The 14,745-nt window shown below is 43.2% G+C and overlaps 1 protein-coding gene across 1 annotated transcript in view; it reads right to left on the bottom strand.

The window, feature by feature from the left end:
- The window catches only part of noc3l (NOC3-like DNA replication regulator), a 61,847-nt gene that overhangs the window by 22,551 nt on the left and 24,551 nt on the right, over window positions 1–14,745 (bottom strand). The window contains exons 7-11 of the mRNA XM_055646597.1: window positions 8,791–8,884; window positions 5,226–5,401; window positions 3,745–3,873; window positions 600–736; window positions 395–476 (exon numbers count right to left, since the gene is read on the bottom strand). Coding sequence (XP_055502572.1) covers window positions 395–476; window positions 600–736; window positions 3,745–3,873; window positions 5,226–5,401; window positions 8,791–8,884 — 618 coding nt within the window. The remainder of the gene's footprint in view (window positions 1–394; window positions 477–599; window positions 737–3,744; window positions 3,874–5,225; window positions 5,402–8,790; window positions 8,885–14,745) is intronic.

The following is a 14,745-nucleotide window of genomic DNA, read 5'->3' as shown; positions in this document are numbered from 1 at the left end:
TTGGCCTCCACTGTGGCAGGGAATTCCACAAATTCACAACTCTCTGGGAGAAAATGTTTGGCCTCCCCTTTATTCTAAGACTGTGGCCCCTGGTTCTGGTTCATCTCTTTTTCCGACCTGGTTGGATTGGAAATTTTGGTAGGAATGAATAAATCCTTGATCGGACCTTGCTGGCTTTACCTTGCACTAAACGTTATTCCTTTATCATGTATCTATTCTCTGTAAATTGTAATCATGTATTGTCTTTCCACTGACTGGATAGCACGCAACAAACGTTTTTCACTGTATCTCGGTACACGTGACAATAAACTAAACTGAAGTGGGGAAAAAAAACCCTAAATAAATTAGACATTTTAAACATGCTGCGCCAATGGTTGAAGTGCATACCACATACCAATTTTAATTTTTTGTCTTTACTTTCTGCAGCTTCTGTTTCTAGAAGTTCTTTCTCAAGTTTCTCCTCTGCTTTTTTTCCACTGGAAAACAAATGCTTTAAATTAAACTGATGCATTCACACATTAGCAAACATTATTTTAACAGAGCAAGGGTTTTTGCCTCACTTCTATCCTACAATGCAGTGACAATTAGGCAAGGGAGACATTACCTTTCTCTGCATCCGAGATAGATTTTTCTTCTTCTCTTTGCAAGTTAGGAATCTTTTTTTAGGGGCAATATCCTCGGAATCCTTTTTAACCTCCACTTCCTTAATCCGCAAAGCAAGGAATGTTTTCAGCACCTGATGGCAAAATAATAAATATATCTTAGAACACACCCGATTGTAAATCTTGAAGATCATTGTGCCTTAAAGTAAATAATAATTTATTCAGGAAAATAACCCCTTAGAATACAGGCCATTTATCCCATCAAACTGCAGAGAAAGCCACCAAATCAACTATCCAAATGTATGGTGTTTCAACAGAGGGGAATACTAAACAAAGTGGGTCGAATTACAGAAGAGGACGTGTTCTGGATTTTCCGTTCTGTTGGGATGTCAGGACTTTCATATGAAGAAAGACTGGATAGACTCGGTTTGTACTCGCTAGAATTTAGAAGATTGAGGGGGGGGCGGGAATCTTATAGAAACTTACAAAATTCTTAGGGGGTTGGACAGGCTAGATGCAGGAAGATTGCTCCCAATGTTGGGGAAGTCCAGGACAAGGGGTCACAGTTTAAGGATAAAGGGGAAATCCTTTAGGACCGAGATGAGAAAAACATTTTTCAAGCAGATGGTGGTAAATTCTGGAATTCTCTGCCACAGAAGGTAGTTGAGGCCAATTCATTGGCTATATTTAAGAGGGAGTTAGATGTGGCCCTGGTGGCTCAAGGGATCAGGGGGTATGGAGAGAAGGCAGGGAGAGAAGGCAGGTACAGGATACTGAGTTGGATGATCAGCTATGATCATATTGAATGGCGGTGCAGGCTCGAAGAGCCGAATGGCCTACTCCTGCACGTATTTCCTATGTTTCTATGTTTCAGTCAGAAGAAGAGTCTTGACCAGAAACGTCACCCATTCCTTCTATCCAGAGATGCTGCCTCACCAGCTGAGTTACTCCAGTATTTTGTATCTACCTTCGGTGTAAACCAGCATCTGCAGTTCCGTCCTACACAGGACATGTTTACAAGACCCAATGTCAAACACAAATTCCGGTAGGCGGCGCGGCTCTGGCCAGCAGCGGCCTCTGCAGCCTGTCCGCGTTTTTATTATTTTTGTCTGTGTTTTTATGTAGTTTTTGTTATTTTATGTCGGGTGTGTGTGTGGGGGGGGGGGGGGGGGGGTGGGGGGGGGGGGGGGAAACTTTGTGAATCTCTCCCTGCACTGGAGACCCGACCTTTTCTCGTCGGGTTTCCATTGTCGTTGAGGCCGCAACGAGGAGCGGCCTCCAACAGGAAGAGACCGGGGACTCAGGTGCCGACTCACCGTTGCCGTCGCGGAGCTGGCCGGGTCCGGAGCGGTGGAGGAGCGCTGCTGCTGCTGATGCTGCTTGCTGCTGCTGCTGCTGCTACCGGAGAGTCGGAGGCTCTCTACAGGTCTGTGGACGGCGGCGCCGGGAGCCCACGGCTCCTTGGAAGGAGACCGCTTCTCAGGGCTCCTGCAACGGCGACTTCTCCCGCCCGAGTTGCGGGGTTGAAGAGCTCCTGGAGCGGGGCCTGACACCACTGCCCCGCGCGGCTGGAATGGCCGCGGACTCTGCGAGCGCACGCCGGGGGCTCCAACATCAAGACCCGGTGTGCGACCTCGCACCACCCGGCGTGGCTTTAATGGCCGCGGGACAATCGCCATCGCCAGCCGGGGGCTATGACTTTGACTCTGACATCGGGGGGGGGGAGAGTGCAGTGGAGAGATAAGTTTATTTGGCCTTCCATCACAGCTATGTGATGGATGTTTATGTTAAATGTAATTATTGTTGTGTCTGGGGTCTATTTGTATGTAATGTATGGCTGCAGAAACGGCATTTCGTTTGGACCTCCAGGGGTCCAAATGACAATTAAATTGACTCTGACTCTGACTCTGACTCTGATATGCATGTACACGCACACACATGCTCACACTCATACACATAAGCACGAAAACACATGAGTTTTATCAATTCATTTTGAGTGCCAGTCATCACGTTTGCAAAGATGGAAACAAGACAGGCAATTTTTTTTCTCCTGGGTTCAGGATTATTTCTGTACTGAACACAACATCCCAGACATTGTTTGAATCAAGCTTTTGAAAGACTGGCAATGTTTTACAATAACATTCCAATGTAATTCTGTAACTAACAGGATTCATCATAAAGTTGAGGGTCTAACTTGCATAACTTTTGCTCTTACACCAAAGTTTCAACAAATGATTATTCAGGAACATGTTTGACATGTTCCACATCTGTAAATTCACAATTTAATTATGATCTGACTGAACAGTTGAACAATAAAGAGCTATTTATGTCACAGGAACACGAGAGAACTTTGTCACAACATAATAATATTTACAAACAGTGCTTAATATCAAGTTACCAAAAACATTCCCCCTACATAGGAATTAGTTCATTTAGACTAAAAGGGTCTACATAAGTTCATGTGATAGCAGAATTAAGCCACTCGGCCCATCAAATCTACTCCGCCATTCAATCATGGCTGATCTATCTCTCCCTCTCATAGAAACATAGAAAATAGGTTCAAGAGGAGGCCATTCGGCACTTCGAGCCAGCATCGCCATTCATTGTGATCATGGCTGATCGTCCCCTATCAATAACCCGTGCCTGCCTTCTCCCCCTATCCCTTGACTCCACTAGCCCCTAGAGCTCTATCTAACTCTCTCTTAAATCCATCCACTGACTTGGCCTCCACTGCCCTCTGTGGCAGGGGATTCCACAAATTCAGATTCCATAAATTCACTCTCAACCTGATTCTCCTGCCTTCTCCCCATAACCCCTGACACCCACACTAACCAAGAATCCATCTATATCTGCCTTAAAAATATCCATTAACTTCAACCAATGAATTTGACTAAACCAGAATTGAACAAGCACAGGCCAAAGCAAATGAGAATTTAATTTCTAAATTGAAACTCTGATGGTTCTAAACTGTAGTTTACAGAAACAATAAAATAGTTAAATTACAACAGATTTAAATTGAATATAGTTCCTTCACCCTTATATTTTGTACCACATGAAGAAAAACCAAATACTTTAGAGTGGCAGTATTGGTAGGGTTTCATAAAATAACCAACTTATAATTACTGAACTTAATAGAATTTACCTGAGGTCTGAGATCGTAGCTTCTGCTTTTAACAAGACCAGAAATTATTTTGACCAAACAAAGTGAAGCTTGGCCGATTTTGTCCTGCTTAAAAAGGTTTTCCACAGCTTCACAACACATTGCTGAAATCTGGAGAGATAAAGGTATTAAACATGAGCAAAAAAACAAGATGTCATTAAAAAGCTAAACAGGTTCACATATCTTCACAACACAATCAGATCATTTGTCCCATCATTCTGCAGTAGCTATTTGGTTCCTTTTCCTATGTTCTTAAAAAAAACCCATTTGAAATATGTATCAACTTTTAAAAACAAACAAGGATTTAATTCTCAACAGTATTTCCAGTTGAATATTATTCCCTCGAGACACGAGACTGCAGATGACTGACACCTGTAGCATATATAATGGTACCTTTTATATATCCACCGGGTGGCGCCATACATGGCAGCCACACCAACATCCCCAACTCGTCTTTTTCTTCTCTTGCTGTTTTGGTCTGTGTTTACTTGTATGTTTTTAGTGCATGTTTAGTTTTTGTATTATGCGACGGAGGGAGGTGGTTGGGTGAAACCTTTTTTATCTCTTTCCTCGACTTAGATGCGACTTTTTCACCGTTTCATTCTGTCTGCACTGCGGCTTTAACATGGCGGTGCTGGCGGTCCCTTTGTTAGGGATCGACCGCAGGAGCTCCAACCGTAAGAGCTTCGACCGCCACGATGTGGGAGCTTCGATCGCCGAATGCGGGAGCTTCAAACGCCCTGACTACGCAAGTTTCGATTGCCCCGACCGCAGGAGAAAAGGAGGAAAGAAGGTATGCTATTTGCCTTCCATCACAGTGGGGAATGTGAGGTCGCCTAAAAAACAAGATGGACGTGCTGCCTGCACTGGTGAGGACTCGGAGGGAGTGCCGTGAGTGCAGTAATCTCAGTGTTTTGTAGGGACGTGACTCCATGAGGACATCCCAGTCTAGTGCGAGTGTGGACATCTTTCTGACTTTTCGGGCGGACAGGGACTGCAGAGAGAGTGACAGCGGTCGGTACAACTCTGGTCACATCACGGTGAAGGAGCGTGTGTGTGGCTCGGACATTGAACTGTGGGTCTCCGCTTAAGCTGTGTGCCCTGGGGATTCCCACACGAGGGATTATCAGAGTGAGGCCCAACACAAATTGGAGGAACACCACCTCATATTTCGCATAGGCAGCTTACAACCTAGTGGTATGTATATTGATTTCTCTAACTTCAAGTAACCCTTACATCCCCTCTCTCCCACCCTAATCGTTGTACTAGTTTCACTGTGGTCCTGTTGGTCAGGATAGAACCCAAATGAGGAGGAAGCAGCTACACAATGGCGACACTGTGCTGGTGTTTATATATATATACGGATATGTTAAACCATTGTTAATAAGGGTAATTTTGATAAGGGTAGGTTGCCTTCCAAGACCTATCTGGGTACAGGAATACAAATGTATGGCAAGTTTTACCTTCCTTGACCTATCATTCATAAGTGGCACAACCAAGACAGCTATGTTGTTATGGAAGTTAAAATGTGGTAAAGCCAGCAGCAATTCACAAATACATTTGATAGCCACTTCTGCAAGGCCTTTATATGCTTTTAACGAAACAACATTACTCTTCTTTGTCTTCATCTGCTTCCAGTCTGTTGAAGAAAGAGGAATATCTTTAATTTCAAAGATGGGAACAGGTCCAAAAAAGCAAATTCAGCTTGCTTCCTTTATTAATGCGACTCTTCATGAATCTATCTTCTAAGGCAAAAGAATTACATAGTACACACACTGTTCGCAGTGATGTTTAAACAAAATGTCATAATTCGCCTGTAGAAATTCAACATTCCAACATTTATGGAAGGAACAGTATTTAAACAGAGGCCTTTTATTTAATTGCTCGAGATCTACAATGCTCTCCATAATGTTTGGGACAAAGACCCATCAGTTATTTATTTTCCTCTGTACTCCACAATTTGAGATTTGTAATAGAAAAAATCACATGCGGTTAAAGTGCACATTGTCAGATTTTAGTAAAGGCAATTTTTATGCATTTTGGTTTCACCATGCAGAAATTACAGCTGTGTTTATACATAGTCCCCCCATTTCAGGGCATCATAATGTTGGGACACATGGCTTCACAGGTGTTTGTAATTGCTCAGGTGTGTTTAATTGCCTCCTTAATGCAGGTATAAGAAAGCTCCACAGCTGATGACAGAATAATTCTCTCTATAATAAAGAAAAATCCCCAAACACCTGTCCGACAGATCAGAAACACTCTTCAGGAGTCAGGTGTGGATTTGTCAATGACCACTGTCCGCAGAAGACTTCATGAACAGAAATACAGACGCTACACTGCAAGATGCAAACCACTGGTTAGCTGCAAAAATAGGATGCCCAGGTTACAGTTTGCCAAGAAGTACTTAAAAGAGCAATCACAGTTCTTGGAAAAGGTCTTGTGGACAGATGAGACAAAGATTAACTTATATCAGAGTGATGGCAAGAGCAAAGTATGGAGGAGAGAAGGAGCTGCCCAAGATCCAAAGCATACCACCTCATGTGTGAAACACGGTGGTGGGGGTGTTATGACCTGGGCATGGATGGCTGCTGAAGGTACTGGCTCACTTATCTTCATTGATGATACAACTGCTGATGGTAGTAGCATAATGAATTCTGAAGGGTATAGACACATCCTATCTGCTTAAGTTCAAACTAATGCCTCAAAGCTCATTGGCCGGCAGTTCATTCTAGCAAGACAATGATCCCAAACATACTGCTAAAGCAATAAAGGAGTTTTTCAAAGCTAAAAAATGGTCAATTCTGAAGTGGCCAAGTCAATCACCCGATCTGAACTGAATTGGGCATGCCTTAATATGTTGAAGGGAAAACTGAAGGGGACTAGCCCCCAAAACAAGCATAAGCTAAAGATGGCTGCAATACAGGCCTGGCAGGGTATCACCATAGTAGACACCCAGCAACTGGTGATGTCCATGAATCGCAGACTTCAAGCAATCATTGCATGCAAAGGATATGCAACAAAATACTAAACATGACTACTTACATTCACATGATATTGACTGTGTTCCCAAACATTATGGTGCTCTCCAGAGATTGGGTGGCTGAGTTCGGGGGGGCGGGGGGGGGGGGGGGAGGGGGCTGGGGGCTAAGTATAAACACTGCTGTAATTTCTACATGGCGAAACCAAAATGTATAAAAATGGCCTTTATTAAAATCTGACAATGTGCACTTTAACCACATGCGATCTTTTCTATTACAAATCTCAAATTGTGGAGTACAGAGGCAAATAAATAAATGATGGGTCTTTGTCCCAAACAATATAGAGGGCACTATAATTGATAGCAATTGATGGATAAGCTATTCACCAAATCCACATACATCACACACAACTGGGGCTTTGAACCTATACTCATTAGCAGGCATTCAACTTTAATGAAGATATACATTGCAGTCTACAATAAACAATTATTTGCCTTCATAAAATTAAATTTCCCAAACTCGCATTCCTCTGCCTGTAATGATAAATTTGAATGCAATGTCCTGGCCACTTCACCATTTAAACTGGCAAATCCTGCAAATCAATGGATGAGAGTAAACATTTGTTAATCTGGCACACTCAGGACTTGAGGTACTCGACCAGCAGATTTTCCAGACTGCCGGAACTAGAGAAAGGTCTCGACCCGAAACGTTACCCATTCCTTCTCTCCAGAGATACTGCCTGTCCCGCTGAGTTACTCCAGCATTTTGTGTCTACCTTGGATTTTCCATACTTTTGGATTACTGTAATACACTTTTAATTCATATTTTCTTAAGATTTTGCAGTGGTATAAATATTTCTCCAATTAACCCAATAAGTTTCATGTAAGCACAGGAACCAGGCACTCAATAGGAGAGAATGATCAGTGCTCAATGAGGCAGATGATGATTTGTCAGGATTTTGAACAATGGGACTGTGGATTTTAAGATTATTAGTGTATTTAGAATCACCAAATGGGCATGTTGTTTTCCCTGCCCAACAATATATGGTAAATCAATGTACCTCGTTCCACATTTCCAGTACGCTAACATCCCATTTATATTCTGGAAGGCCCGCTGCTGGCTACGAGAGTAAGATCGTCCCGTCAACGGAAGGTTAGAAGCCCCCCACCGCTGGAGAACAAAGGAGAGATTGAACTTTTTTTTGCCTTCCACCCCAGTGAGGAATATGGAGGAGTCACTGTGGTGGATGTTCATGTTAAAATGTATTTTGTGTGTTCTGTTGCTTTTTATTGTTAAGACTATGACAAATTAAATTCCTCGTATGTTACAAAACATACTTGGCTAATAAAGTATGATTATGACTAATCCTAATCAGCCATGTCCATCTAAATGCATGAATATCTGACCCCTCGGAATACTCTCTAGTAACTTTCTGACCAGAGATGTTAGGCTCACTGGCCTGTAGTTCCCAGGCTTTACCCTGCAGCCCATCTTGAATAGAGGCACAATATTTACCAATCAATAGTTTTTCTGGCACATCGCACATATTTCATGATGACTAGTAAAAACAAAACATTTTTATGTCAGTAAAATAACAAGTAAAGCAATTATCATTAATATAATAACTAAACAAGTTTAGTCTATTTAGATCCACTTATTCTCTGCTCCATGTTAAGAGAAATATTTCATATAATACATTATGAGCTTTTATCTCGTGACGTTTTGTGTCGTTGTGGCGTGCAGGCACCTCTAAAAAGTTTAAAAAATATAGATTTTCAAATTGTCTGAATTTTAATTTGTGTTTAAACTTTTAGTTGTTAGTATTATTAAATTAGAAGTTGATTGGTCATAAAAATGTTAAATGTAACATTTGTAATTGATATGCATTAACAATGATTAAGTATGGACCATGAAGTATTTCCTGGAAAAAAACCCTGATCACAGTTATCATTAATACACAAATAAATTCCTTAAATATACAAGGCTGTATATTATAATAACAAATATTATGACATTATTTGCATTATATTGTTAATAACCCAAGTACCTTTAACAGTCTGTTCCAGATTTTCCAAATAAAACTTGTACTGACACACTAATCCTTCTTCAAATTCTCTCAAATATAGCGTTTCTTTTCTAACCTGGAAATAGATAAACACAATTCTTTCATAGCTTTCACATTCGTAACCACCCTGTTTGGGCCACAGTTGAACAATTTATTGTAACATTGAATGCTCAGTTGCAGGCAAAAGTGGTTCAACAAAATGATCTTCATGACAACTTTCAAGGAACTAATGTAAAGACATTCTCGCACTAATCAACGCGCGCCTAAACAGGCAGTCAGCAGGTAACTATCTCCATTCTTCTACAATTTTTGAGAAGATCCAAAATTATAAAAGAGGAAGTTTGATGGCATTGATCAAAGCAAACGGAATGATCCTTTCAAATCACTGCAAAGTGTCACATGAGGAAGTCTCCTGTACAGCTCGATCATAATCGAGTGAGAGAGCATTCACAAGAGCAAACCCATCAATGCTTTGTCCGTGAAAGCATACGCAGAGATTTGTAATCGATGTTGAGCTAGTAAGTGATCACTGAAAAATCAAGCCACATGTCAGTGCCACAAGCAAATTGGATCGTCTGAAGCAGTAGCAGTTAGGAAGGAACAAAGCACAGCCTTGCAGCTCACGCATGTAATCTCTCTCTGAGCAAGAGCCACTGATGGAAAGCTGTGCATCTGTTTAGTGTGTAAGAAGGAACTGCAGATGATGGTTTACACTGAAGATGAACACAAAATGCTGGAGTAACTCAGCGAGACAGACAGCATCTCACTGCCTGAAGGAATGGGTGATGTTTCGGGTCGAGACCCTTCGAGACCGTTTAGTGTTCTCAGTTCACCAGCTCTTACTGCAGATATTCAGATTCAGATTCAATTTTAATTGTCATTGTCAGTGTACAGTACAGAGACAACAAAATGCATTTAGCATCTCCCTGGAAGAGCGACATAGCAAACATATAGTATTCAACTTTGACATGAAATGATAAAAGAGTACAAAAAATGCTATGTTTTAGAATATTTGAAATTATGTTCGCAGATAATATGATATCACGCTTAAAAGTTAAAACATTGCTAATGCTGGAAATCTGAAAAAGAAACAGCAAATGCTGGAAAAATTCAGCTGGTCAGAATAGCAAACATTTGGGACACTTTATTAAAACTGAGAAAGAGAAACAAGTTAGCCTTGATACCAGAGATGATGGGATGGGGGTATGGGTGAAACAAATAGAATTCTCCTGATCGGGTGAAATAATGGCGTAGTTCAGATCAGATGAAGTTTAGAAACAAGAAACTGCAAATGCTGAGTTTACAAAATATGACAAAGTGCTGGAGTAACTTCGGGCCAGGCAGCAGCTCTGCACATTTGGGGTTGGGACCCTTCTTCAGATAGCTTGATGGGGGGGGGGGGGGGGGGGGGGGGGGGGGAAGAGCAAGCTGGTAAAGAAGAACAGGACTAAACCTGGCAGGCAATAGATAGATACGGGTGAGGGGGTTTTTGACTGGCAGACGGTAGGACAAAGGCCAGAGTTGAAGAGAGTTGAGAGACAGAAGGTGTGAGACTAAAGGGCCAGTCCCACCAGCATGCGATTGCATGCGTCTAGCGCGACCAAACGTGGTGGCTTGAGGCGTACGACCGCGCAGAGCCGGTCCCACTTCGAACCGCGGAGGCTTCTGGAGTTGTGCGGGGCTGGTCCCGACATCATACTCACCAATCATCTGGGCATGAGGCGGGACGACTGAATTTGGACGTCGCACGGCGTCGGGCGGTGACATTATCACGGAACGGCACGCCGGGCGGTGACGTCATCGCTCAACACCACGCGCTAGGCGTACGACGTCATGACGCCTGCGGGCCGACAGGCCGTTGGCGTGCGGGATTTTCGGACAGTGCAGGATTTTTGAAGCCCCACGCCATGTGGGGACCAGCCCTGCACAACTACATACGCCTCTGCGCTTCGAAGTGGGAATGGCCCCGCGCAGCCGTATGCCTCAAGAGACCACGTTTGGTCTCACTAGACACATGCAATCGCATGCTGGTGGGACAGGCCCTTACAGAATTGAAGAGGTGCGAATAGTGAAGCTAAAGGAAGAAATATAGATGGAGGTGAAGGGGAGAAATGGGTGCAAATCCCTTGAAGAGTGGGAGTGGGAGGGGATATGGGGTTATTTACCTAAAATTGGACAATTCAATGTTGATACTGTTGGGTTGTAAGCTACCCAAGCGGAATCTGAAGAAGGGTCTCGACCCGAAACGTCACCTATTTCCTTCGCTCCGTAAATGCTGCCTCACCTGCTGAGTTTCTCCAGCATTTTTGTCTACCTTCGATTATTCCAGCATCTGCAGTTCCTTCATAAACAAGCGGAATATGAGGTGCTGTTCCTCCAGTTTCCGTACAGCCTCACTGCCAATGGCGGAGGCCCAGCACGGAAAGGTCCACATGGGAATGGGAACAGGAGTTAAAATGGTTAACAACTGGGAGATCCAGTGAGCCTTGGCAGACCGAGGGCAAGCGTTGGACTAAACACTTGCCGAGTCCACGCTTCATCTCACCGATGTACAGGAGGCCACATCAGGAACACCCAATGCAATCTAAGAGGTTAGAGGAGGTGCACGTGAACCTCTGTCTCACCTGGAAGCACTGCTGGGGTTGCAAGCGAGATGAAGGTTCAACATTTTCACATTTTGGTTTTCAAACCACAACACAAGTGACAAAAGTGAGCAATCTTAGATCTTGTATTCCTATTTTCAATTTGCTCAACGTAGTCACAAGTCTATTGGAAATGTGGCAACATGAAAAGTGGTATGAAGGTTAGGTTTTCAGAAGCTTTGGATAAGTATCTGCATTTGTGCAATGGCTTTTAATGATGTAGTTGTGAAATTTCAAACCCCTTTAAAATGGTACATATTCCAAACTCTCACTGCAACAAACATTTTCTCAAAACGGCAACTTCACTTTCCTCTAATCAAAGTCCATCTGCCACAGCTTTCTCCAAACCACATAAAACACAGCCTCTAATTGAGTGTGATAGGAAGGAACTGCAGATGCTGCTTTAAACCAAAGATCGACACAAAAAGCTGGTGTAACTCAGCGGGACAGGCAGCATCTCTGGAGAGAAGGAATGGGTAACATTTCGGGTTGAGACCCTTCTTCAGACTGAAATGTAACCCATTCCTTCTCCAGAGATGCTGTCTGTCCCGCTGAGTTACTCCAGCTTTTTGTGGCTATCTTTGCCTCTAATTTAGCCATTTTTATTGGATGTGCATGGATATGACATTATTTTCCAAGCAGACAGACTGACTCCAGCAAGGCACTAAACCTGCAGTCTACATGTTAATGTCTGCAAGTGCCATTTATGACACACAGCTAATGCCCTGTTAAAATTGAGACAAGATGAGACTTTCAACTAAACAGTAAATTAAAGCATTAAAAAGGCACTCCGCAAAAAGTCAATCTAAACATCGCTCTGAAGTATGAGATTTTCAAAAACTTACTTTGCAGAAACCTGACTTTGGGATTGACATTTCAATTAGCAAGACAGAATGAGTTTTCCTCAAAAGCTTTCTGGAGTTACTCAACACATTTGTAATGGCACTTCAAAGATATTTCAGGACCCTATGAAGCTCTTTGCAATGTTCAACAATTATAGAAGGTGCTATATAAATCCCCATTTTGATTCTTCTACCTTTTGCTGGTGGGTTGTGATGTTTATTATTTAAGACTGATCCTGTTCAGAGAAGCTACACCGTTTGAGTTTAGCTCACTATTTTACACTTTCACTTCTGTTTTGAGAGTTTTTTTTAATCAGTCAAAATGTCGTAGAAACAGTGAGACACACTAAATAATATACACAGCAAAGTTTGCGTTCTGTGCAAGGCTGTTTGACAGTTCTGTGGACAGACAATTTCTGCAGCTTGTAATATTGCGATACATAGATACATAGACAATAGGTGCAGGAATAACCCATTCGGCCATTCAATGTGATCATGGCTGATCATCCACAATCAGTACCCCGTTCCTGCCTTCTCTCTTATCCCTTGACTCCGCTATCTTTAAGAGCTCTATCTAACTCTCTCTTGAAATTATCCAGTGAATCGGCCACCACTGCCTTCTGAGGCAGAGAATTCCACAGATTCACAACTCTCTGGGTGAAAAAGTTTTTCCTCATCTCCGTTCTAAATGGTCTACCCCTTATTCTTAAACTGTGGCCCCTGGTTCTGGACTCCCCTAACATCGGGAACATGTTTCCTGCCTCTAGCGAGTCCAAACCCTTAATAATCGTATATGTTTTAAGGTTGAACGGACAATGACAAGCAACAAGCAATGTGTCGTTCTCCACAGATCTTGCCCAGCAGTTTTTGTTCTTATTTCATATTCCCAACGTCAGAAATATTTTAATTTTGTAATACTATGACACTGATTAGTTAGTGGGATGGGTCTAGTATTAGGATCACACATTCAAATCATCAGGGGGAAAAAAAATGAAGGAAATGCAAGCACAATCAATCTCCAAAAAATAAGAAAAAATGAAAGAGGCATAAGATATGGCTGGGGTGTCCAGGATTCTCTGTTTTCATTCTATTAAATAGCTCATTTGTAAGTGAACCAACAACAATCCACACCATAGCCACTGCGCTCTGTTTCTCAGTGGCAGAATATGCAAGCCCCGTCTGCAGCCGCTCTAAACATGCATGCAAGGTGGACTCTGCATTGAACACAGCCTGCAGGAAAACCACAGGATGCCTGAAGCCGACAAAGATTGAACTTTGTACGAGCTGGCTGGCATCGACGAAGCTTCTTGAAGACGTGATCGTGCAGCTGCAGTAGAACGCTTCAATGTGGACACAGACCCCCACCACCCCTTGCTCAATCACCAACATGCCAAGAAACGCCTGAAGAGTTGCAACAGCTTCATGGAACTAGAGCCAACCGTGCCAGGCACCAAAACCAAACAACAGACGGCACCAGGACACCACCTGCCTTATACTACCTGGAAAGCCCTAAACCACCTCCGCACTGGAGTGGGACGCTGCGGACTCAACCTGAAGAAGCGGGGCCTCTCGGACTCTGACAAATGCAACCGTGGAGAGGTACAGACTATGGCCCACCTACTGACTTGCAGCGGGGAGGCATGCGCTGTGGATGATCTCCGCAGAGGCACAGATGTGGCACTGGCTGTGGCAAAGCGATGGCAGAACGTCGTCTGACACACGAGCTAAACAATTCCATTATAAAACTGTGACTTGCTGATGATGGCAAAAATAAACTAACATCCCAAATCTGTGCCGTTTTCCTCATTAAAAAAAACAATTGCTGCAGTAACTCAGCAGTTCAAGCAGCATCCCTGGAGAACGTGGATAGGTGATGTTTCAGTTGGGGACCCTTAAACTGATTTCAGAGATTGATGGGGAAGAAAGCTGGGAGAGAAGAGAGGCAGGACAAAGACTGGCAGGTAATAGATTGATGCAGGTGAGAGGAGGGGGGTTGATCGGCATCTGGTTGGACAAATGCCAAAGCTGAAAAGACATCAGGTGTGATACAAAAGGATTGCAAAGCTAGAGGAAAAATGTAGGTGAAAAGGGAGGGAGAGGTAAGACATGGGTGAGAGTCCATGTGGACCACAGTTATATAAAATTGGAGTATTTAATGTTCAGACCGCTGGGTTGTAAGCTACCCAAGTGGATCACGAGGTGCTGTTCCTCCCGTTTGAATGTGGCCTCTCTGACAATGCAGGAGGCCCAGGACAGAAAGGTCAGTGTGGGAATGAGTAGAGGAGTTAAAATGTTTAGCAACGAGATCCATAAGGCATTAGCGGAACGAGCGCAGGTGTTCAGCGAAACAGTGGCCAAGTCTACGCTTGGTCTTGCCGATTTTTCAGGAGAACACCAGATGCAGCAGATGAGGTGCACGTGAACCTCTGCCTCATCTGGAAGGAGGATACCTG

This window comes from Leucoraja erinacea, chromosome 15, assembly GCF_028641065.1.
Source record: "Leucoraja erinacea ecotype New England chromosome 15, Leri_hhj_1, whole genome shotgun sequence".
In the NCBI taxonomy this organism is placed as follows: Eukaryota; Metazoa; Chordata; class Chondrichthyes; order Rajiformes; family Rajidae; genus Leucoraja; species Leucoraja erinaceus.
This window is presented reverse-complemented; position numbering and strand designations above follow the sequence as displayed.